Source organism: Salmo trutta, chromosome 1 (assembly GCF_901001165.1).
Source record: "Salmo trutta chromosome 1, fSalTru1.1, whole genome shotgun sequence".
In the NCBI taxonomy this organism is placed as follows: domain Eukaryota; kingdom Metazoa; phylum Chordata; class Actinopteri; order Salmoniformes; family Salmonidae; genus Salmo; species Salmo trutta.
The window spans coordinates 31,209,079-31,234,557 of NC_042957.1; the positions used below are offsets into that span (position 1 = coordinate 31,209,079).

Sequence of the window (25,479 nt, forward strand, 5' to 3'; positions counted from 1 at the left end):
CTGATTATCCATCTCATGTACACACGGCCATGCTCCCTGCACTTTATCGTACTAACTATTTTAGGTCTCTACTGCCATCTATTGGAGTGAGGAGAAATGATCCAAAGACAATTGTCATCACTTCACCACAAGCCAACAACCAATGGAATGGAATCAACATGTAGAATATCCAGTAAGAAATCCAGAATTTCAGAATAGATTTATTTTTTTTTACAAATAACTTATCTGTTACAAAGACAGTTTTCCCAGCTAAAATCAAAAACACTTTAGATATCCAAATTAGTTTATTTTATTTTATTAATAAAACAAGTATGAACTGACTCTTCACACTGAGCTTTGCAGATAAAGCTGAAAACTGGGTTTCTTTGGGGGTTTTAGAGGAAAAAAATATGACATAAGTGCTTAAGAGAGACAACAAAGAATTTAGCTTCCACCTAATCGTATTTTTAACATTATACTAAGCTTTGGATAAAAAAAAAAAAAATGAATCTTGATTTGTGACTGCATAGATAATCAATACAAATGCCAATCTAAGGCATTAATGTAAGGCAACATGTAAAAAACTTCACAAAGAATAATAAACTACTCCACAATTAAGGTAAAATCATTACAATGGTAAACTTTTAAACCATCCTCATCAAACAAAAGCTTCACAGGACAAATTAAACCAAATAAAAACAAGATACAAAGAGGACAGTCACCATTTTGTCTCACTTTACTAGAAATGTAAAGATGGCACTGTCCTTGTCGTCTTTTTTTGGAGGATATATTCTAAACTTCTGGCCAGGAGGAGATATGATAAGGCACATACCTATATAAATATCTTCTGATTTGAAACAGGAATACTTTAAAACATATTCATCCTGATCTTTGGAACACTCTAGAAAACCCAATTTATACTGCATAGCAAAATACTCTCATTCTGAAAGCCCTCAGGAAACAGTTGCCTTCCACCAAGCTGTACATAGACAACACCTTAATACAATTACCAAAGTCTTTTCTTCCATCTGATTTGAAAGCTTCTATTTTGATGCAAGTTTTAGGATGAACTGAAAAATTCATGGGTCTCGTGATGCTGAGGTGTAAAAGTCCCCAAATATTAAACCTACATTCCAGTTGTCAGATAAGATGTCATTCTGCTTCGGAGCTTTTTTCACTAGTCCAAGAGCTCTGGCATCCTAGAAAAGTCGTCCATCTTTCGATTTTGCTGCATCTGCAGATCGTACACAGGAAATTCTGCATTTACACAAGCGATGAACAACAGACTGAGTGAACGAAGCTTCAGGACTGCAGAGTTTTCATACAACTGCTCCCCTTTTTTACACGATACTTAAATTCTCACAGAAATCAAGGAAAGAGCTTAAAAGGGACACTGTGCTTATTGGTTTGAAAGAAAATGGAAACAAAACAAGACAAAACAAAGTTAATAAAGTCTATAAAGCTATACTTACAGGAAATACAAGTGTTTCATAGTGTGAGGAAGAAGGCATTTAAGGCACATTCTAAAATGATGTACAGTAAAAAGCTCAAGGGTATTTCCTCCCTCTATGTACTGTACACATAAAGCATGCAATTTATTTTCCGTTCTTTTTACTGTAGATTGAAGAGATTGATAAAGGACACTACAGGGTGAACGAGAGGCAAGTTTTGGTGGCAGTAATAACACTGTGAGTTTCCCCCAGCCATCCTATAGAAACAGCAACCAAACAAATAGTCCACAAGTAGTCTGTTAGTTTTCCCTTCAGGTGTGAGGTGACAGCTGACCAAAGTTCCCATTCCTGATTAGGCCATCACAAATCAGCAAAGGCACATTGGCACCTATGTTGGTTTTCGTGCGTGTGTGTGTGTGCCCTCACACTGCAGGACACCGATAATACTGTATAAGGAAGCAGCGAGGCATCCCCAGGGGTAAAGTCGCCCGTCGAGCGTTGAGCAGGGGGAGGGGGGGGGGGGGGGGGGGGGGGTGACCCCACGCATGCAGAGACTCCAAGGTGAGGTATCATCCAACTCTGCTGGCTAAGTAAAGTAACACAACCTGTAAACACTATCCAGTCAAGCCTTCAGCATTCTACAAACCTCGGAGGAGGGGGGAAAAGAAACAGGCCCAAAATGGAAAAAACTACAAACCCTGTCCATTCATTTTCTTACCACTAGCAAAAGAAAAACCTTTCAAATCTAGTTTCTTTGACTCTCAAGGAAAAGTGGAGCGGGGTGTTGGGTATTGTCGGCATCTTTGTGGCTCAGAAGTGCCGTGGGAACTCGCACTGTTCACAGCGGTTGAGGGCGGGGTGGTTGAGGAAGGTGCAGGCCGTGCAGCTCCACTGCGTCCCCTCGTCTTCCTCCTGGTCTGACTCTGGATAGAGGGAGGGAGGGAAAGAGAGAGAGAGAGAGAGGGAGAGAAAGAGGCGTTAGTCACCCAACAGACTACAGAGATAAACACACAGACACACAGGCAGCTGCAGGCAATGAACATCAATCAATGTGGGCTCAGACTGTCAAGGGTGATTCAATGTGTCAATCAATGTGCTGGTTTGTTTTTCAGCAATAAAACGGGGATTTTGTCACTGCACCACTGATGATTTGAGTTGGCAGTTGTTGGTAGTTGCTGAATCACTGTGGTTCTTTTAGCCTCCAGGATGTGTATTGCACAAGAAAATGATTAAAGGGGCAAACCGCAGTTGAAACAATAACAATGCGTTTTCACCGCCCTTTTCAGTAAAAAGCAGAGGGATGGGCCTGGAGAAATACAACCACTCTCAAATTCATAGACAGAGCTATGGATGCAAGTACTGACCATTGATGATATTAACATGATAGATTTAACCATGTTGAGACTACAGCGTTTGTTTACATGTACTTTGTTTACATTGGAGTAAAACAAGCTTATTCTTTGGGTTCTGATGGGGTATAACAGTTGAACTAAGCTCCTGAGGACAATAAGTTATATTCTTCAATAATCAATGGGTATATATCATTCGTTTATAAGTCCAAAAACGGATGTAGCAACTGCATATTGCCCTTTTAATGCTAAGAAAGTATCCGAGTGATAAGAGAATCCTGTCAAATGTTCAAATAACAACAGGAAAACCTCTCATCAACAAATGTGCTGAAGGGATGACTCAAGTTATTTTCTAGTGGTCAATGGTGCTTTCTAAGTATGAAATGGCAAAACGCTATGTAAAGGTCATCTGTTGTAAGATTGTTATGGTGTGCAGGTTGGATGGACAGGACTGGCCCAGTATGAAGGAGGAAAGGGGAGAGGTTGGACCACTGGGACAGACAGACGGACAGACGGACAGAGCTACAGGTACCAACCCAGAGGGAGAGCAGCGGGAGGAGGAGGGGCAGAAGAGGGCTCCATGGTTAGCGTGGAGGTGACATTAAATATTCTTCTGTCTGTACCCTGACCCTCTGGCTCTGACAGGTCCCAAGCACAGGATGGAGGGAAGGAATGAAGCAAGAGACGGAGGAGAGGAATGGCATGAAAACAAAGATGGCATATGCAGAGGTGAAAACCACGCCGCAAGTATGAATGAAAACACCAATGATACCAGGTTTTACAGATACTTGAATGAAAACACTTAGGATGAAAGGTAACATATGTGATGAGAATGATCTAAACAACGCAGACTTTACCCAGATAGACAGAAATAACCCCTGATAGAAACCATCACAAGTACAGATCTCAAGCCCCATTATCAATAGATATTCATTGATGACTAAGTAAAACACCAAGAAAGGAGAGAGGGAAAGTGGAAGCGGAAGAAGGTCAGGTTGTCCAGAGGCGACCATGCAACCTTTCCTAAACTTACCAACACGTAAAGTACCTTTGGGTTTGGGTGGGACAGGACCTAGGAATCCAATGTTGTCATAGAAGTTATGAATTGCACTGGGATTAAAGTGGGGTCCTGCGACAAACAGGACAGAGATATCATAAGCAAAACTGAAAGCATCAGTACGCATAGCATACGAACATACAGTTGAAGTCGGAAGTTTACATACACCTTAGCCAAATACATCACAATTCCTGACATATAATCCTAGTACAAATTCACTGTTTTAGGTCAGTTAGGATCACCACTTTATTTTAAGAATGTGAAATGTAAGAATAATAGTAGAGAGAATGATTTATTTCAGCTTTTATTTCTTTCATCGCAGAAGTTTACATACACTCAATTAGTATTTGGTAGCATTGCCTTTAAATTGTTTAACCTGGGTCAAACTTTCCGGGTAGCCTTCCACAATAAGTTGGGTGAATTTTGGTCCATTCCTCCTTACAGAACTGGTGTAACTGAGTCAGGTTTGTAGGCCTCCTTGCTCACAAACACTTTTTCAGTTCTGCCCACACATTTTCTATAGGATTGAGGTCAGGGCTTTGTGATGGCCACTCCAATACCTTGACTTTGTTGTCCTTAAGCCATTTCGCCACAACTTTGGAAGAATGCTTGGGGTCATTGTCCATTTGGAAGGCCCATTTGCGACCAAGCTTTATCTGCCTGACTGATGTCTTGAGATGTTGCTTCAATATATCCACATAATATTCCCTTCTCATGATGCCATCTATTTTGTGAAGTGCACCAGTCCCTCCTGCAGCAAAGCACCCCCACAACATGATGCTGCCACCTCTGTGCTTCACGGTTGGGATGGTGTTCTTCGGTTTGTAAGCCTCCCCCTTTCTCCTCCAAACATAACGAGGGTCATTATGGCCAAACAGTTCTATTTTTATTTCATCAGACCAGAGGACATTTCTCCAAAAAGTACGATCTTTGTCCCCATGTGCAGTTGCAAACCGAAGTCTGGCTTTTTAATGGCGGTTTTGGAGCAGTGGCTTCTTCCTTGCTGAGCGGCCTTTCAGGTTATGTCGATATAGGACTCGTTTAACTGTGGATATAGATACTTTTGTACCTGTTTCCTCCAGCATCTTCACAAGGTCCTTTGCTGTTGTTCTGGGATTGATTTGCACTTTTCGCACCAAAGTACATTCAGCTCTAGGAGACAGAACAAGTCTCCTTCCTGAGTGGTATGACGGCTGCGTTGTCCCATGGTGTTTATACTTGCGTACTATTGTTTGTACAGATGAACGTGGTACCTTCAGGCATTTGGAAATTGCTCCCAAGGATGAACCAAACTTGTGAGGTCTACAATTTCTTTTCTGAGGTCTTGGCTGATTTCTTTTGATTTTCCCATGATGTCAAGCAAAGAGGCACTGAGTTTGAAGGTAGGCCTTGAAATACATCCACAGGTACACCTCCAATTGACTCAAATTACCTCAATTAGCAGAAGCTTCTAAAGCCATGACATCCTTTCTGGAATTTTCCAAGCTGTTTAAAGGCACAGTCAACTTAGTGTATGTACATTTCTGAACCACTGGAATTGTGATACAGTGAATTATAAGTGAAATAATCTGTCTGTGAACAATTGTTGGAAAAATTACTTGTGTCATGCACAAAGTAAATGTCCTAACCGACTTGCCAAAACTATAGTTTGTTAACAAGAAATGTGTGGAGTGGTTGAAAAACGAGTTTTAATGACTCCAACCTAAGTGTATGTAAACTTCAGACTTCAACTGTACATGCAACAGTCACACATACAGCAGCAAATGTGTAGGAGTCACAGACCAATAAAGCAAGAGACTGGAGTCTAACACACAAAGACAAATAAAGAACTCAGAATACAAAGCCATGACTCTTTACTCTTCACAAATCCGTCTATTACATAGAAGCCATATTCAATTCTGAGCCACCTTTAATTCTCCATTCACCTGTGTGACTGTGCTAGCTGGTGTATTAATCCTGTCAGCCGTGGAGAGCGGCCAGGTGGGCTATAAATCCCTTGTTACCAACCAGCAACAGGATGCAATTCAGGAAACAACTGGTAGTTAACATTACAATGGCAGCACCTTGACTGCGTGTGCCGAGGGGATGTGACCAGACCAGGCCTGGCAGAGGCAGACAGACCTACTACTGTACAGCTGTACTGAACACAGGTCATGCTTCCCCTCGCTGCTTCGCTCTGTAATAGTCCACATTAGTTTCCCCTCTCTTGACTCTCTCTCTCTCTCTCTCTCTCTCTCTCTCTCTCTCTACAGAGCTACCCATTATAACATACAGAAATACGACTAAACAATGAAATATGAGGACCGGGCTATCCGAAGGAGCTGATCTTAAAGCAACAAAGACAGCACGTTAAAACACCATGAACACACTGGACGTACAGCACATGCATGCACACCACACACAGAGAGCTGGTGTCACGTTCATCCCAACACGACAAGCACGCCGACAAAGCACACCCCACGAAGCCAACCGAGCCGCCTACCTCTTGTTTGAAGATCGATTTCTTTGGTTAAAAGGTCGATGTCAATCTGCAGTATCCTGTTTTTGCATCGTAACTGCTGCATTTCCTCAATCTGATAAGAAAGAAGGAAACAGGGTCATATAAACCGCCATTTACAGGCAGGCAGCAGCACGGTATGCTGATGAGGCACAGTGGAGGAGTAGAGACTGAGAGCCTCGGCACATGCTGTTCGGTACTGACTCACAACACAAGCCTGTAATAAGTCAACGGAGGTGCACGGAGCCAAGTGGGCTAACAGTGTCAGGAAGAGAGTTATCTCCAGGTCTCCTTGGCCTAGTGAATACACAGAAAACACAAGAGCTACTGAGTTCAACTCCAGGATTTTAACTTGAACCTTCCACATCCTCTTTTCCCTGCCCTGACTAACACACAGTGATAGTTGACACAGAAAAAAGCTGATTCAACAGAAAACTCCGAGCACCACTTGATTTGCGGTCTGATATAGTTCAATAAACCCACAGCTGCACGGTTAACGTAAACCTGACATTGGGTGAAAAAATTCAATGGGAGGGTGTGTGTTTTTTTTAATTGCCCCAAAGAATCATGGTTTCCTTAGAAAATACGTTAAATACACCTTGCGACTCAGGAGCGTATTCTTGAGTCAAATTACCAAAGACCTCTACTAAGACAGTTGAATACAGTTGCTGCACAAGGATAGGAACATTGATGTTCTAGTTGTAGTATCTCTCTGTGGGAGAGTAGTGTGTGAGGTGGGAGAGCAGTGTCTGTGGGGACTTACCGAGGGGATTTGGGACTGGGAGTTGGATCGTTCTAGCCGTCTCCTAGTCAGGTCGTTCTCCATCTCGTTGACCTCGTCTTTTAGCTTCTCCAGCGTCCTCTTTTTTAACTCCAGCTCATGCCACAGCCGGTCCATACGGGCCTTCTGGTGAATCAACAGGGCTGCAAGATACATTGTACACATTAACACTGTGACATAGGGACAGACTGATGGCTTATCTCTGACTGCTGAATTATGGTGTGTTTGAAGAACCACAAAAGCTAGATACATTTCCCTTTTGGAAATAACGCTACGTGCAGTGGGGCTGAGTAAGAATCATACAGTAGCATAATCGTTCTTCATTTCACGGCTTATTTTAGAAAGGGCATTTGGTGGAGTGAACAATGATCCTGGGGAAAAACTTGCTCAAAACGCTTCCTAAGAAGCGTTACATTGTCTTATAACGCATTCATGACATGCTTTGTCTTATAACGCATGCTATATGCTATGAGGAAATTAGCCGTCCCTGCTTTAATTCATTCATTCCCCACACAGAAAGACCAAAGTAAACAACAAACACAATACACCCCACCACTCAGAAGTAGGCTTTGTGTTTTTCCAGGCAGGCCCCCCCCCCTCCAGGCCAAACCAAGCTGGGAGCAGCATTCGAGCCAGAGAGGAATGCATGTTGAGGGCTGCAGTGAAAGATAAGGGGCAGAAGGCACAGCCTCAGGGCCGGGGAGAGAGAGGAGAAGCCCCACAGTAGTCGCAGCAGCGAGTAAGCTTCTAGCGAAGGCCACAAGCACTGACTCGCACGTAATCCAGTCAAAAGTCCAAAAAAGGAAACGCTGCGCTCCAACACATTTGACTCACACCGCCGCAGTCCAAGGGCTGTCAGCGCAAACCCAGCATTATTGCAGCCGACTAATGCTCCAATCACACCCTATGCGAGTCACCTTCAACAATTCATCTGCTCCCTCAAATCAGGCTGAGATGAAGCAGGGTTTTAAGGCCAAGAGGTTTTTAATGAGTCTACAGAATTTGGCTTAAAAAATGCATTAGTGTCAATATTACGGAAATCAAAGTTAAAAGCAGGCATAAACGATACGCAATAGTCAAATGACTTTCTTGGCAGAATGCAGTGGAAAAGGCATTTACTACTGGTGGACAAAAATGCATTCTATTCCTTACTGTCGTGAGGGAAAGTTATTCTCAAAAGTGGATGTTATGTCTCTTTGGGCACTTGACTTTTGTTGCACATGTGACTGAGGGATACCATAGTTCAACTTAACCAATTGCACAACTAACTGTATCCGGATGTGTGTTTGTGGGTGAGTGTCTATACTTCCTAGTGACAGATCGTGACTGTCGACAAAGCAAAGCAGCTAATGGCTGAGATTTTAGTAACCCTGATCCTGTCTTACCTTGTGTGTATGCAGCGTCGTCTGAACCCATGCTGAGTCTGCGTGGCTCGCTGGGCCTCTCCCTGTGTGCAGACAGTGGGTCTGAGAGATGATGGGGCTCCGGCTCCACAAAATGGTGGTCCGACGGGAGGCTGAGGAGGTTGGTGGCCTCAAAGGTAGGGGACACGACGCCAGGGGACACTGCTGGGGGCTTGTTGGGGGACACTGTGATTTTGAAAGTGTACTTGGTGTTGGGCTGGGTGACCACCACTCGGGGCGATGTGGCCGTGCCTGCCCCTCCCATAGACGCGCGGGACTTGGGTGGGTGGTGGTGGATGTAGGCGGGGCCCATGCTCACCTGGCCCCCCATATTCCGGGCCCCCTGCGACCCGTGCGGAGAAGGTTGAGCAGAGATGTAGACGGTTGGAGGGTTTCTGCCTCCACCGTCATCGTTATTAGCAGTAATGTAAAACTTGGGCTGGGAGCGGGAGCCGGATGGGACCATGACAGCCTCGTCAGAGGGGGTGGTAGTAGCAGCGGTGGGCGGGCTGGCAGAGATGTAAACAGTGGGCTGGCTGCGGCTTAGGCCCGGGCCTCCGATGGACAGGGGGGTAGTGGTGGGGCCAGGGGCTGCCCCGACAGAGGAGGAGGATGACGGGCAGGAGGAGGAGGTGGAGGAGTTGGAGCGGGGGCTGCTGCTGGTGCGCAGCGTGGTCGTGGTGGAGTTGCTCCTCTGAGGAGATTCAAGTTTGATCTCTATCTGGTTCTTGCGCGGTCCGGTGGAGATGTTCTGGATGTTGTACTGGCTGAAGGAGGACATGCCAGAGGGCATGACCGAGGACGAGGCACCAGAGGAGGAGGCCTGACCTCCAGAGGGGGCCTGGAGGATAGAGGAGGGGGCCTGTGGGTTGGTGGGGGAGCTGATGGGCATGTAGACATGGGAGGTCTGGTGGCCCTGTGACTGGTGCTGTGAGGTATGTGAGGAGCCGTGCTGGTGCTGCTGGGAGGAAGGGCCTGTCCGGGAGCCAGGCAGTGAGGTGGGATGGGAGATCTGGTAGATCTGCTGCTGGGGCTGGGAGGTGGGGCTGTACTGGGCCCTGCCCGCCTGCTGCTGCTGGCTTTGCCGGGTCGTACCGCCGGGCTGGGTCACATAAGGCCTGATGTAGATAGAGTTACCCTGTGGACTGCTCAGTCCGGACTGTGTATGGGGCCCGCCGTGTATGTGCAAAGAGGTGGGGGTGTTGCGTCCCGTCTGGATGTTGGGGGCCAGGGTGACGGTGATGGGGTTGAAGCGGGGCATCTGCTGGCCATGATGGCCCATGGACTGCCCTTTGCCCCCCAGCTGGTAGAGTCCCAGGTGCTGGGGCGGCTGGGGCTTGCGCGTGGGCTCCATCACGCCAAACACATTGAGGCTGGAGGGTGCCTGCACGGGGGCTGACTGGGGCTCCTGCTGGAAGAAGTCACTGTTGGGGGTCTGTCCTGTCTGGAGGGGCCCGTCACTCAGGCTGTGGGACAGAGTCCTGCTGCCGTTCATCCTCAGGCCGTCCCGTCCCGGGGCCGCATGCACATTCTGAAACTGAGACTGCAGGCCCAGGTTCAGCTGGGTCATGTGATTGCGGAGCCTGATGAAGCTGGGGTCGTCGGTGTTGCTGAGGTTGCCTCCTTCACTGTACAAGTACCCCGGGCTCACCTGAGACAGGTACTCACAACAGGCGTCCAAATTGTTGTCGTTCTGAGGAAAAGAGAATCTTCAAAATCAGTCATTTGTGATATATCAGTGAAATATATTTTGTTGGGTAAAACCTATGGATTGGAAAGGAGGATACCCCGGACTCACCTGCAGAACACACTGTGACACAACACCGTCTGGAACTTCAGGAAACTTCTGGCGCAGGTCGTGCAAAACCCGAATGTCAATCTGGTGGCTTCCCTGGGCCATTCGTGTACTGCCAGGTCAGGACTGCTCTGCTCGCTCCGTTCAGCACACTGACGACGCCTCAGTGGTGGCAGCACCTCAGCCACAACTTGAGCATCTTCTGGAAAACAGATGCTTAGGTTAGTACCCGCAGTTGTAACTGTACACACCCACACGCACACGCACACACACACACACACACACACACACACACACACACACACACACACACACACACACACACACACACACACACACACAGCAGTTTCTGGGTTTCCCTACTATTCTCATACACACCCTCTCTTGGTCTACACAGAGTAAAGAGACAGTGTGTACTGTACCGGTACCAGTCTGTGTTTTGAAAGGATGTTAATGACAAGGTAGGCCTATGCGTGACGCAGTGGCAGGGAAGGAGGACAGAGCAGACCCAAACAGTAGCTCCCAGAAATGTAGCAATCTGCACATGAATGTCAGTTAAGTCAATGCCAGTGCTACAGAGGAGCTTTGAGGCAAGCGGAAAAACACCACTTTACCTCTGACAGACCAGCGTCATTCACACTGAGCAACAAGGGCCACACGGTGTGGATGATGCTGACCTTCTCAAGAGCACGGAATTGAGGGTCTTTTGACCCTGGTAAATATTTAGCCTAGATATACAGAGCCAAGGAGAATAGTGGATTTTCATGAGAATAGCACGGTGTAGCTTGGTGCATGTCTTTCGCACATGCCCACACTCTGGAGCTATTTCTAACCGCACTCATTCAAAACTTCCTCTAGCGTGAGGCTCAGAATTTGCCATTCAAAACATTGCGCTGTAGGCCCCGAAAAACCTGCAGAGATTAGTCCAGTGTGGCTGGAGGATGAGCGTCCTGGATTCTCTCAAAGTCATAGGTAATCCAATCCATCAGATTGGACCGTCAGGCCAAATGAAATCCAGAAGCGACTTTAAAAATATTAAACACAAAGTATGATCGTCTGATAAGAGGAGTGAGACATTGTAGCTTTGAGGCACATTACTCCTGTTGTGCCAAGGAATTGACATAGCAAGTAGCAGTGCTGTCTTATCTGAGCTGGAAGCATGTGTAATGTCATAACTGAGGAGATGTCAATCTGGATGACAAAACATCCCACCAGAGCTGATGATAACAGTGGGAGGAGCTACAGGGCTACTGTCAGAAGAGGGAGCCAGCAGCAACAGGGCTCTGGAACAGCCTGAGACTGACTCAAACGAGACCGGCTGAGATAACATCTGAAAACTGGCAGGATATTGACTTGGATGATACAATGAAACAACTAGCCCGATCGTGACACACTATTGCAATGTGTCCTCACATGAAGAAAAAAAACGTGTAAATCATGTTTCAGAGAGTGAGACACAGAATAACAAAGGTTGGGTACATCCTTTTCTTTCAGCCCAGGCACTCAAACTGTCAGTCAATGCCTTCTTTTGCCCTTTGCAATTCAAGGAAATGGAAAGTTTTGCAATCATACCAACCACACTGAAGAATTCATTTCAGTGCATCAAAAGAGCGGAGTAAGCAGCAAAGAGAGGCTCTCTCTGTAAATAAAAACTAGAGGAAAATAAGTTTGCCATATCACAGATTACATGTTTAGAGCAAACGTAACCGCCTCCAGCTAATAAGGTCTATGGAAAACAAGGCTTTGTTGTTTCAATCACCGAGCCAAAGCTGAGGCTCCTCAACACTTCTAACACAAATCTACCTAGTGTGATTTAGAAACAGGAGCATAGGTCAGCCCAAAGGGCATAGTGGTGAACTCTTATGATCCACCATTCAGGCTCCTCTCGTAGGCTGGGCTGCAGGACTAGTCTGTCTGTGGGAAAGGAAATTCACTACTTGGCAACTGACCCAACTACAGGTCAACATTGTGGTTAGAGTTTTTTGTCCTGCCTTCAAAAAACAAAAAAATGCCCACACTTCCTTATTGCACATAATTACAGCCCAAAAAGAAAAGGCCCTGGTTTGGCTCAGCCTCACAGCCACTCCTGGGCCTGCGGAGGGAGGGAGCAGAGGCAACTGTGGAACCAGGGAGATAAATAAACAAAGCTCCCATTGCGGAGCTGTTATTCCCAGTGCCAGAGCACTGACCCGCAGCTCCAGGCTAATTTCTGGAGGTAACAGCCCCTGCCACGCTCTTGTCAATGGACTCATTCACTCAGTAGGAGTGGGTGCACCATAAAAATGTCTGCTTCAATTTGAGAAAAAATGTAATGGGTATTAACGATCAATGCACGGGAGCCTTAAGTGGAGAGATTGTAAACGGACACAGTGCTGTTGCAGCATTCCTGACATTAAAAAGCCAAGTCAACTAAAATGTATTCTAAACAAACAAGTTATAGCCTACTTCATCTATGTCGTTTTGTGTTCATATGGAGATGATGAATGCAACTGCGTTACAACCTGCGGTGTGTTACTTTCCTGATCTGGTGTGTAGCTGCAGTAGGTAAAGTTCACAGCTTCTATAAATGAGAACCTGGAGGGTTGTAGGTCCAAGGTAACCCTATTTGTGGGGATCCGATATCATGATATATGGCCAGCACATTTTACTCTGATTGATAGAAAATAGAGGCCCACTACACAGCCAGCCAGCCTTTCCCTCCATCAGTGCCCCGTGCCTAACACACCTTTCAACACGGCCAGTCCCCTGGGTTAAACCAGCTGGTACATCTTCTGGTTATGCCATCGATACGCCAAGGCCATTACCACGGTGAAAAACCCTATAAATCCCATAGTCTTCAATCAGAGCAGTCCTCTGCAGCGTCAGGCACCAGGCAGCAACACGGCTTGGAATGTCTAACTACCTCGCAGTCCAGCGAAATTTAAACAAATAAAGGGACTAATTGGCAGTGGACGCTCTGAGGCCTGCTGGCAGGCGCCCCAGTACTCCAGTGTGGCCACATGGTACACACACACACACACACACACACACACACACACACACACACACACACACACACACACACACGCACGCACCCTACCGTGCAAACACACATCTGCTGTGGGTCAAGGTACGACGACCGAATCGTTCACTTCAATATTTGGGGCCAAGCACAATTGTGAACAAAAGAGTGTTGTCAAATCCTCAAAATCAGTGCTACACCTGAGAGCTTCAAGGCCTCATTCAACAACCCAACATTTCTAACTATTCAAAGGAATATTTGAACATTGGAGAACAAGAAATCCTATTCAAAATACATTGAGTGTACAAAACATCAGGAACTCTTTCCATGACATAGACTGACAAGGTGAATCCAGGTGAAAGCTATGATCCCTTATTGATGTCCCCTGTTAAATCCACTTCAGTGTACTGTAGATGAAGGGGACGAGACAGATTAAAGAAGAATTTTCAAGCCTTGAGACAATTGAGACATGGATTGTGTATGTGTGCCATTCAGAGAATGGGCAAGACAAAATATTTAAGTCCCTTTAAACTGGGTATGGTAGTAGGTGCCATGCACACTGGTTTGAGTGTGTCAAGAACTGCAAAGCTGCTTGGTTTTTCACGCTCAACAGTTTCCTGTGTGTATCAAGAATGGTCCACCACCGAAAGGACATCCAGCCAACTGTGGGAAGCATTGGAGTCAACATGGGCCAGTATCCCTGTGGAATGCTTGACACCTTGTAGTCCATGCCCCAACTATTTGAGGCTGTTCTGAGGGGGAAAAGGGAATGCAACTCAATATTAGGAAGGTGTTCCTAATGTTTAGTACACTCAGTGTATATAAGTCAATTTAAGCAGCAGATCTGAGAAATATTAGTTAATGTTTAAAATATTTACAAATGAGAAGAATATAGCCAATCAAGTTTACATTTGTTTCTTTTTCCTTAACATAAACTTATGGAAATTGTTATACAAATGTGAAATAGTAGAAAGGTACATACTGTGATTCAGACCACCTTCAACAGCTCGTCATAAAGGGTAGGTAGGAAGCATGAGTTTTTACTCACCAAAGTAACACAGTGTGGTCAAAGACTTAGTACCTTAGTTGTTGTCACGATCTGGTTACCTATAACTACAAACATAGTTATGTTTTGGGGTTTTCACCTATTTATTAACTTATTTACAGATATCTTCTAAACTACCCACAATTAGTGTCGTCACGATACCAGAATTTTGACTTCGATACCGATACCAAGTTTAGTGTAACGATACTCTATACCATCGTGATACTCGATACAAAAATGAGACCACAAAAATAAAAAACGTATTACCCAAAGTCACAGAATGGCACTTTATCCAGACAGATAAACTCTCACTACTGCTCTGTTCAACTGTTGGGCATCTTTTGAGTTCAATATCATTACATTAGAACATTTGTAAGTCAATTTTTTGGAGACAGCCATGTATGCATTCATTAATAAATTATACAATCATACAATAAATTTGACTTTGTTTTTACCAATCTAACTACAAAACAACATAAACGGTAATAATTTATTTGAATCGTAAATCTCTGTTGATAAACTGGGTAAATCAACATATAGCTTAGGTCTATTCCCAATACAGGTGAATGCATATTACTCAATAGGAATATGTGCATGCATTGAGTTATTGAGCTTGTTTTAGCTGATTTCATGGGGCTACAGATGACAAAAAAAAAATCCATTTAGGACTTATTTTATTGGAAACTGCTAGGAGAACATATTATTTGTTGTACTGATCAACAACATTTGCATAGAAGAAGCAATCTTTTATTTTTATAAAAGTATGCGCTGTCTCAGGCAGTGGAATCTGACTTTGTGGCTATGGAATCTAGTGGAAACCAGACGGAAGGCGAGGGAGACGAGGAAGTGAATGGGCTTTGGTGGCGAGGGAGACTAAATGAATTAATCACGTTTTTGGTGACAATCAGCTTCGAAATCAGTATATTTTGCGTTATGGTTAGCATATTATCACAAACAAAGTACTAGGGTAGTGAATTCAGCCGTAAGCTAGCAAGGAAAGTTAGCCTACAATGCTGGAAGCTACCGGTGTCGTCTTGCATTGTAAAAGCGTTCTAGCAATTATGGACATTGTTTCAACATTTCTGCATTCTGTGTTGCATTATTCAAGTGTGTTAACATCTGTGCAGCATGAGTGCGGAGCTAACAGCAGCCCAGACAGCTCTACCAATGAATGAGTAAGTGGAGCAGGCCCTTTCTTAGCTCTGTAGAGGCTGCGTCAATACAGACTGGATCCTCTCAATCACGAGACACATTTGACAGAAGTACTGAACATAACAAAAATTCTAGTACCTAATGTTTTGTACACTCAGTGTATATAAGTCCATTTAAGCAGCAGATCATTTGAGAAATATTAGTTCATCTTTAAAATATTTACAAATGAGTCCCATTTTGTTGTACTGTGGTTCAGACCACCTTCAACAGCTGGTGTACCTCAGCTCATCTTAAAGGGTTGTTTTTATTCACCAGCTTTTACTCATGTTACTCACGTAATGTTAGCATGTTGGTAGGGCTAACGTTAGCAGGCTAGTTGGCTAGAAACCTTGCAAGCTGATTTGTAACAATAAATTCATAAAGTATTTGCTTGTAAATTGGCTGAAAATGTCATTGAAACCAGTAGTCATGAGTGGAAACGATTGGTTTAATTTGAGGTTATACATTTAAAGTTATTTCTGTAGGAGTTAACATTATAGAGAATAGGCTGTCTTGCCGGGTCCTCCATATCACGTCACACCCCCGCAAAAATATTTTACGGCATGACTTCACACATGACATGAGGTGTAACTTTGCATTGGGACTTGATGCGTTAGTATTAATGCCAATCCATAAGTTACATGTGGTTACGTTTATGCTACTTACCCTTTAAAGCTTGGTGTACCTCAGATTACATTCATGATGGCAACAAGCTGAAGCCAGGCACACCGAGGGGACTAACTCTCTCTCTCTCTCTCTCTCTCTCTCTCTAACACACACATGTTCATATTCACCCACCCACGCACACATGCTCACACACACACACACACACACACACACACACACACACACACACACACACACACACACACACACACCCACTTCGTCTTCTGGAAGCATGGAACTTGACCCATTCTTTAACATAGATATTGTTTTGATTCAACAACACTGTGAGGAACTTTCACCTTCACGAAAGGATTTTGAAAGCTTAAGCCTGAATGGAAACTTCATTGAGGTGCCTGGTCTTAACAGAGAAGTATTTAAAGACATCGCAGAGCCTCCCCTCTCGAAAATAAAAGTGGTTTACCACTACATTAATGTCATATTGTTAAACAGAATGAACATCTAGACTTTAAGAGAGAACACACTGCACTGAATGTTGATGTGCCGATTATCCGGCGTTTGTTTCGGCTTGCTGACTGCGTGGTGTGTTTTGGGGACCACCTGCAGATAACGTCCGACTGATGACATTTGCTCGCGTTTCTACATGAAGAATCGGTTTCCCTGTCGGGACCAAAAAATTATACTTTGAGTCAATCAAGCATGAGTGGAGAGCGGAAAGGACGGCCAACAAGACAAAAAAGAGGCTACTTTTCCTGGTGACATCCACCCTCTTGCAGCTTGCTAAATGAGACAGTCACACTTCATATGCAATGTAGGCAATGGGATGGTAGCTGGCTAAGTGCGCAATGCACACAACACTAAATAATTACTCCAAGCTAGCTAGCTGGCCACTGTAGCTCCAGGTAACTGCCAAAATAATGGAAACACTTGAATAAATGAGGGGTACAAAGTATATTGAAAGCAGGTGCTTCCACACGTGTGGTTCCTGTGCTAATTAAGCAAATAACATCATGCTTAGGGTCATGTATAAAAATGCTGGGCATGCCATTATTTTGGCTACCATGGCTATGCCCCCATAGGATGACCCCATCCACAGGGCACGAGTGGTCACTGAACGGTTTGATGAGAATGAAAACATATGTAAACCATATCGTTTCAGTCACCAGATCGTTTCAGTCACCAGATCTCAAACACTTATGGGAGATTCTGGAGTGGCACCTGAGACAGCCTTTTCTACCACCATCAAAACACCAAATTATGGAATTTCTCGTGGAAGAATGGTGTTGCATCCCTCCGAAGGTGCATTGAAGCTGTTCTGGCTCATGGTGGCCCAACACCCTATTAAGACACTTTATGTTGGTGTTTCCTTTATTTTAGCAGTTACTTGTAGTATTGACATTATAATTAAATCACAATTGATTAGTTTCCATTAAGTAGCTGCTTGTGTTAACTGCCAAGAGTTACTGCAGTGTCTTTGGCTAGCTAGCAATTATTTTTTTATTTTATTTAACTAGGCAAGTCAGTTAAGAAAAAATTCTTATTTTCAATGACAGCCTAGGAACATTGGGTTAACTACCTTGTTCAGGGGCAGAACAACAGATTTGTACCTTGTCAGCTCGGGGATTCAAACTTGCAACCTCTCGGTTACTAGTCCAACGCTCTAACCACTAGGCTACCCAGCATTGTTCTAGCTAGCGAATTACATGCTAACCATTTAGCTAGCAAAAAATGTGGCTATGGGCTGGCATTGGCAGTATGGGATTATGTAGAGGGAATTAAATTGTTTCTTTGTCATCTTGCTAATAAGTTATCTAGCTGTGGCTATCTGGCTAGAATCAACATTAGCGCAGCAAGCTAGTTAGCTAACATTGGCTACCTACAAAGCAACACATACAGGGAAACTAAGCTTAAGAATGCAACGCTACTGCCACCTGGTTTGGAGCATTTTAACAAGGCTGTCGGCTTCAAGGTCTGTGCTATGTGAACACGAACTGATTGACTGCCAACCCTCTGTTCGGAGGTGCTAAGTACTCTCGGCAAGAAAATGTTCAGCCCTAATAGAAAGTACGATCACACGACTACATTTTTAACATGAAAACTAAAACCAGACTGTCTCATATAGAATTCGTATCTAGAATCTCTTACCAAACTAATATTTATCTACACAACAGTATGATTCTGCAGGTTTTTTCATCTATGTATATTGTCACTTTAAATGTAAGCATTTTTTAGCACACATGCACAGTGCACAAATGCATATCGTTTTAAATCTCTCTGTCATTATGGATAAAAACCAATCTACTGTATAACCCAACAAATTGATAAACAACATGTAGACTAGACCTACATGTAGGCTAAGCTTACATGTTCCCATTTCACATACACGCGAGTAACTGAAGAGGTCTTCAAAACAAAAACATACCATACTCAACTGTGCCATGAAGCTGGGGCCTCACGCTGCACATAGAACTGTTGGATCAGCTCAGCTTGGCACTTCCGTTGGAAGACAGGCTGATCTTTTAGTTGCCCACAAACAGGGGTAGATGGTGCTGAATAAAAAAATGATTCAGCACCACAGCCTGCAGCTGGTGGTTGATTGGAAGCAGGCAAGGGCACCAGCTCCCCAGGTCGACCAACCCTTCCCTCTCTGGGCAATGTGGGAAACTGTGAGGTCTCACAAACACAGATGAACCTGAACCTCCATTACACTTCTTGTCTTAGTGAGCATTCAAATGGGTTGTCAATTTTCACTGTTTGTTTTCCTCTGTAAACAATGTAAATAACATGGAAAAGCTGCCTGGCAGGTTGTGTCTTTCCTGACCGTATAAGGAATTAGCAGGAGGGGAAGGGGGGATTTAAAAGCGGTAAGTGGGTGATGCTCTCTTCCAGGCGCTTGCTGCAGCTTGCTTTTCAGTGTGTGTGTCTCTCTTACACAACAGGCTCAATCACTGGTTCACTCCCTCCACCTCCTCCCTCCCCTTACTCTGCTCCTTCCCCACCTCTTTAACACAACATTTCTGTGGGCAACAAAATGCTGAGTTCACCTAGCAGCCATTTGGAAGTGGAAATGCTGTTGCATTCCATCAATGAGTATGACAACTGGGTTTAACCTGCAGTTATCTGGATACAAGGGGTAACTGGATTGTGGGCAGGGTAATCTTTATTTATGTTTTATTTTTTTATTTAATTTTTTACCTTTATTTAACTAGGCAAGTCAGTTAAGAACAAATTCTTATTTACAATGACGGCCTACCAAAAGGCAAAAGGTATCCTGCGGGGAAGGGGGCTGGTATTAAATATAAAAATATAGGACAAAACACACATCACGACGAAAGACACCACACCACCACATAAAGAGAGACCTAAGACAACAACATAGCATGGCAGCAACACATGACAACACAGCATGGTAACAACCCCACATGACAACAAAATAGTAGCAACACAACATGGCAGCAGCACAACATGGTAGCAGCACAAAACATGGTACAAACATTATTGGGCACAGACAACAGCACAAAGGCAAGAAGGTAGAGACGATAATACATCACTCGAAACAGCCGCAACCCAGACTATTTGCATTGCCCGCCCCCCACCCCCTCTTTTGTCTCTCGTCGTGATTATGTGGGGTGGCAGTGTAGCCTAGTGGTTAGAGTGTTGGACTAGTAACCAAGGTTGCAAGTAACCAAGGTTGTAACCAAGGTTGAAAGGTTGCAAGTTCAAATCCTGGAGCTGACAAGGTACAAATCTGTTGTTCTGCCCCTGAACAAGGCAGTTAACCTGCTGTTCCTAGGCTGTCATTGAAAATAAGAATTTGTTCTTAACTGGCTTGCCTAGTTAAATAAAGGTAAAAAATTATGCTGCTACTCTATGCATAGTCACTTTAATAACTCTATGTACATATTACCTCAACTAACTGGTGCCCCCGCACATTGACTCTGTACCGGTATATAGTCTCGCTATTCTTATTTTACTGCAGTTCTTTAATTACTTGATACTTTTATTTGTTATTCTTATCTGGATTTTTTAAAACTGCATTGTTGGTTAGGGGCTCGTAAGTAAGCATTTCACTGTTGTATTCAGCGCATGTGACAAATAAAATTTGATTTGATTTGACTATCAGTATTAGTGTCCATGATTGAGTCTTTGAATGAAGAGATTGAGATAAAACTGTCCAGTTTGAGTGTTTTTTTGCAGCTCGTTCCAGTCACTAGCTGCAGCGAACTGAAAAGAGGAGCGACCCAGGGATGTGTGTGCTTTGGAGACCTTTAACAGAATGTGACTGGCAGAACGGGTGTTGCATGTGGAGGATGAGGGCTGCAGTAGGTATCTCAGATAGGGGGGAGTGAGGCCTAAGAGGGTTTTATAAATAAACATAAACCAGTGGGTCTTGCGATGGGTATGCAGAGATGACCAGTTTACAGAGGATTATAGAGTGCAGTGATGTGTCCTATAAGGAGCATTGGTGGCAAATCTGATGGCTGAATGGTAAAGAACATCTAGCTGCTCGAGAGCGTCTCCGTAATCTAGCATTGGTAGGATGGTCATCTGAATCAGGGTTAGTTGGCAGCTGGGGTGAAAGAGGAGCGATTACGATAGAGGAAACCAAGTCTAGATTTAACTTTAGCCTGCAGCTTTGATATGTGCTGAGAGAAGGACAGTGTACCGTCTAGCCATACTCCCAAGTACTTGTATGAGGTGTCTACCTCAAGCTCTAAACCCTTAGAGGCAGTAATCACACCGGTGGGGAGAGGGGCATTCTTCTTACCAAACCACATTACCTTTGTTTTGGAGGTGTTCAGAACAACGTTAAGGGCAGAGAAACCTTGTTGGACACTATGAAAACTTTGTTGTAGATCGTTTAACACAAAATCCGGGGAGGGACCAGCTGAGTATAAGACTGTATCATCAGCATATAAATGGATGAGAGAGCTTCCTCCTGCCTAAGCTATGTTGTTGTTGTAAACTGAGAAGAGCGTGGGGCCTAGGATCGAGCTTTGGGGTACTCCCTTGGTGACAGGCAGTGGCTGAGACAGCAGATGTTCTGACTTTATACACTGCACTCTTTGAGAGAGGTAGTTAGCAAACCAGGCCAGAGGCCCCTCAGAGACACCAATACTCCTTAGCCGGCCCACAAGAATGGAAAGGTCTACCGTATCAAAAGCTTTGGCCAAGTTAATAAAAATAGCAGCACAACATTGCTTAGAATCAAGAGCAATAGTGACATCATGTAAGACCTCTAAGGTTGCAGTGACACATCCATAACCTGAGCGGAAACCAGACTGCATACCAGAGAGAATACTATAGACATCAAGAAAGCCAGTCAGTTGATTATTAACAAGTTTTTCCAACACTTTTGATAAACAGGGCTAAATAGAAATTGGCTTATAACAGTTAGGATCAGCTTGATCTCCCCCTTTAAATAAAGGACACACCGTGGCTGCCTTCCAAGCAATGGGAACCTCCCCAGAGAGGAGAGACAGGTTAAAAAGGTCAGAGATAGGCTTTGCGATGATAGGGGCTGCAACCTTAAAGAAGAAAGGATCTAAACCATCTGACCCAGATGTTTTTTTGGGGTCAAGTTTAAGGAGCTCCTTGAGCACCTCAGACTCAGTGACAGCCTGCATTTAACATTGTATAAGCTACAATCTTGATCCCTATGGACAATAAACCCAACAATACTATATCAGAGCATAATAATGTTAAGGCATATTATGACAAGACGTTGTTGGAAAACTAGAAACCGGTCTTAACTAGATATTTGTGCCCTCACTTTGCTCAGCCCATTAGGCAGGGCTCCAGACTGCGACCATTTAGTTAGCTTCTTCCAAAATCAAGCTTCGCTTGGTAACAGCAGAGAATCCCCTCCTGGATCAAAAGCCTTGCTGTCAAATATTTGTTTTGTGCATGCAGTAATGACCTGGCCTCCACAATCACCCAACCTCAACCCAATTGAGATGGTTTGGGATGAGTTGGACCGCAGAGTGAAGGAAAAGCAGCCAAATGCTCAGCATATGTGGGAACTCCTTCAAGAATTTCAGTTGAAGCTGGTTGAGAGAATGCCAAGAGTGTGCAAAGCTGTCATCAAGGCAAAGGGTGGCTACTTTGAAGAATCTCAAATATAAAATATATTTTGATTTGTTTAACACTTTTTTGGTTACTACATGATTCCATATGTGTTATTTCATAGTTTTGATGTCTTCACTATTATTCTACAATGTAGAAAATAGTAAAGATAAAGAAAAATCCTGGAATTAGTAGGTGTCCAAACGTTTGACTGGTACTGTAAATACAATAGCCTAATTGTCAACCCAAAATGCATGACAATCACTGGATTACGTTGCGCATACAAATATTTTTTATCACAACATGAAATTACTTACTTCTTGAATACCATCTCAGTAGTTTATTACACTTTTTAATAAAGCACTGTGAATGACTTTATAAGATGATCAAAAATTTGGTGCGACCAAATCATGTTCTGGTACCACCAACTGAAAATCTAAAATGTTAGTCTGGGGCCCTGACATTAGGTTATCGTGATTATGTCGGTCTACAGGCACAGTTTATGCAATAACAATAGTTCCCCCGGCCTGGCCTATGGCTTTAATCTCACTGCTCAACCGAGCCAGGCTGGGAAACAGTTTGGTTCAGGCCAAATGGAGACAACCTAGATGAGTATCACCTAGACGGCTCTGATTACTTCATGACTTCAGGCTTGTATTGCTACTCTCTTGCAGGCCTTGTGGTCAATAAACCACCGATGAACATGCTGGGTATTCCTTGCGGCATAGGCCTAAATAAAACCCAATAGGAAGAAAACTCAGTAAAATGGGCTCAGTAAAATGAAGCAAGCATCTATCAAACACTATTACAACAGTAGAGGATCCAACTCATTCAGCCAAACCCAGTCTTTTAGTTTTCATCAGACACTTCTCTTGGCCTACAAGTGATGAATCTCAAGTCAACACACTAGCACTTTCACTGGATTCTACCCACACACTCAGACATACTTACAATTACACTCCAACATACACACACACACACACACACACACACACACACACACACACACCTTCACACTCTCCACATACGCTGCTGATACTCTGTTTATTATCTATCCTGATTGCCTAGTCATTTTTACCCCTATCTACATGTAGATATTACCTCAACTACCTCGTACCCCTGCACACTGACTTGGTGATATATAGCCTCGTTACTGTTATTTATTATGTTACTATTTTTATTTGCTTATTTTATTTACTTTTTAACTCTCCATTATTGGGTAAGGGCTCGTATGTAAGCGTTTCACGGTAAAGTCTACACCTGTTGTATTCGGCTCATGTGACAAATAAAATTGTATTTGATATGCAAACAGATGAAAAATCAACTATCGATAATTACAGAAAGGGCACCCCTAGAGAGCTATTATATCTATCTAGTAAAATATGTAAATGTATTTCAGAGTAAATAAATAAACTCAAGTAAATGTAAAAATGCAGGACACATCTGGTCTACATTTCTGGAATTACTGACAGAAAAATGAAATTAACATTTAACACAACCGGCGTAATTTCCAATTATCTTTGCCACGGAGGTCGTAAATAAGGCATTGCTCTGCATCATCGGGTGCTTTCGACTCTGCATGAGTACCGTGGCTGTGGCAAGGAACCCAAGAGGTGAAAATGTTCTGCATTACTTCTGAATTAAAGAGGACACTGCGCATACTGGATTTACATGCACACCAATCAGGGCAAGGCACAATCACTAATACGCTGACTGGTGTAAGCAATTTTCATGGATGTTTTTTCAGCCAACAGCCATAGAAATCCCAAGACATGGAAAAAATACCTAGACTAAATCTAGGCTACTGTCCTTTAGAAAATACAACATTCATCCTCCTGCCAGTGCCATCACAGGAATAAAGCCAAAATGTTGACAGACATTTTATTTTTATTTAACCTTTATTTAACTAGGCAAGTCAGTTAAGAACAAATTCTTGTTTGCAATGACGGCCTACCAAAAGGCAAAAGACCTCCCTCAGGGACGGGGGCTGGGATTAAAAATAAATAAAAAATACAATATAAATATAGGACAAAACACACATCACAACAAGAGAGACAACACTGCATAAAGAGAGACCTAAGACAACAACATAGCAAGGCAGCAACACACGACAACACAGCATGGTAGCAACACAACATAACAACAACATGGAGTCAACACAACATGGTAGCAGCACAAAACATGGTACAAATATTATTAGGCACAGACAACAGCACAAAGGGCACGAAGGTAGAGACAACAATAGATCACACAAAGCAGCCACAACTGCCAGTAAGAGTGTCCACGACTGAGTGTTTGAATGAAGAGATTGAGATAAAACTGTCCAGTTTGAGTGTCTGTTGCAGCTCGTTCCAGTCGCTAGCTGCAGCGAACTGAAAAGACGAGCGGCCCAGGGATGTGTGTGCTTTGGGGACCTTTAACAGAATGTGACTGGCAGATACAATGAAGCTTTCATGCACTGATCACCAGTATAAACTACAGTATTCAGCGTGCCACCAAACAACCAGCCTTGCCAAATTGAATTTATATACATAATTATACAGGGGACATTCAATTTATATTTTTGCTTCCGCAATAAACATTTATGAGTCAATGCTTCAGGCTGCTTTGTATATTTCCATCCCTTCTTAGTAGAGAAAGTCATAATCTCATAAAGAAAACATCCAATAAAGGGCTATCTAGGATCTATTTTAGGGACAAAAATATTCACTAAAATGCTGTTTGAAAGTCGAAACCATTGCTATTGTTATATAATAACTTCAGTAAAAATGATTGATTTATTCTCGGAATATTTTTTTTCCGAAGGCGTGGAATGGATAAAGAACTAGAAGCAGGCCTAATCTGGGACTGAGACATATGGGAGGAATTCAGGAGACACAAAAGCAAGTAAAAAGACAGACATTTGTAATTCTACCACCCATGTCATTATCCTTCCAAAGTCCCACCAGCTGCTGTCAAACAGCAACACAGTTCAAACGTCTCCCCAATTGAATCAACACTGAAAGTTAATTTAAGAGCCGACAGATATCGCTTGTGTATTTCTGAGAGGACCATGTCAATCAGACAACAGCTAGGACTGGGCCTACGCACCAGAGGATTCCCCATATCCATACAAATATGTGTCCAATATACTGTAGACTGTATTCATGTCCAGGACTCTAGCTCAAACAACATGGCCGCTATGATCCAATGAGCTTTCATTCATGTTTTTTCCTGTACAACAGTGCCACCAGGCAGCCA

At 43.6% G+C, this 25,479-nt stretch overlaps 1 protein-coding gene across 10 annotated transcripts in view; it reads right to left on the bottom strand.

Annotated features, from left to right (window-relative positions):
• Nucleotides 1–183: 183 nt before the first annotated feature.
• Nucleotides 184–25,479, bottom strand: part of LOC115194003 (TGF-beta-activated kinase 1 and MAP3K7-binding protein 2) — a 70,499-nt gene continuing 45,203 nt past the window's right edge. Inside the window, exons 2-8 of one of the 10 annotated variants that reach the window (XM_029753236.1) lie at nt 10,316–10,511; nt 8,500–10,210; nt 7,097–7,257; nt 6,319–6,409; nt 3,813–3,908; nt 3,316–3,417; nt 184–2,353 (exon numbers count right to left, since the gene is read on the bottom strand). In XM_029753236.1, coding sequence (XP_029609096.1) covers nt 2,241–2,353; nt 3,316–3,417; nt 3,813–3,908; nt 6,319–6,409; nt 7,097–7,257; nt 8,500–10,210; nt 10,316–10,417 — 2,376 coding nt within the window. In that variant the 5' untranslated portion in view covers nt 10,418–10,511 and the 3' untranslated portion in view covers nt 184–2,240. Of the gene's footprint in view, nt 2,354–3,315; nt 3,418–3,812; nt 3,909–6,318; nt 6,410–7,096; nt 7,258–8,499; nt 10,211–10,315; nt 10,515–25,479 lie in introns of all 10 variants that reach the window. The other 9 variants (XM_029753262.1, XM_029753253.1, XM_029753245.1 and 6 more) reach the window with 9 other exon arrangements.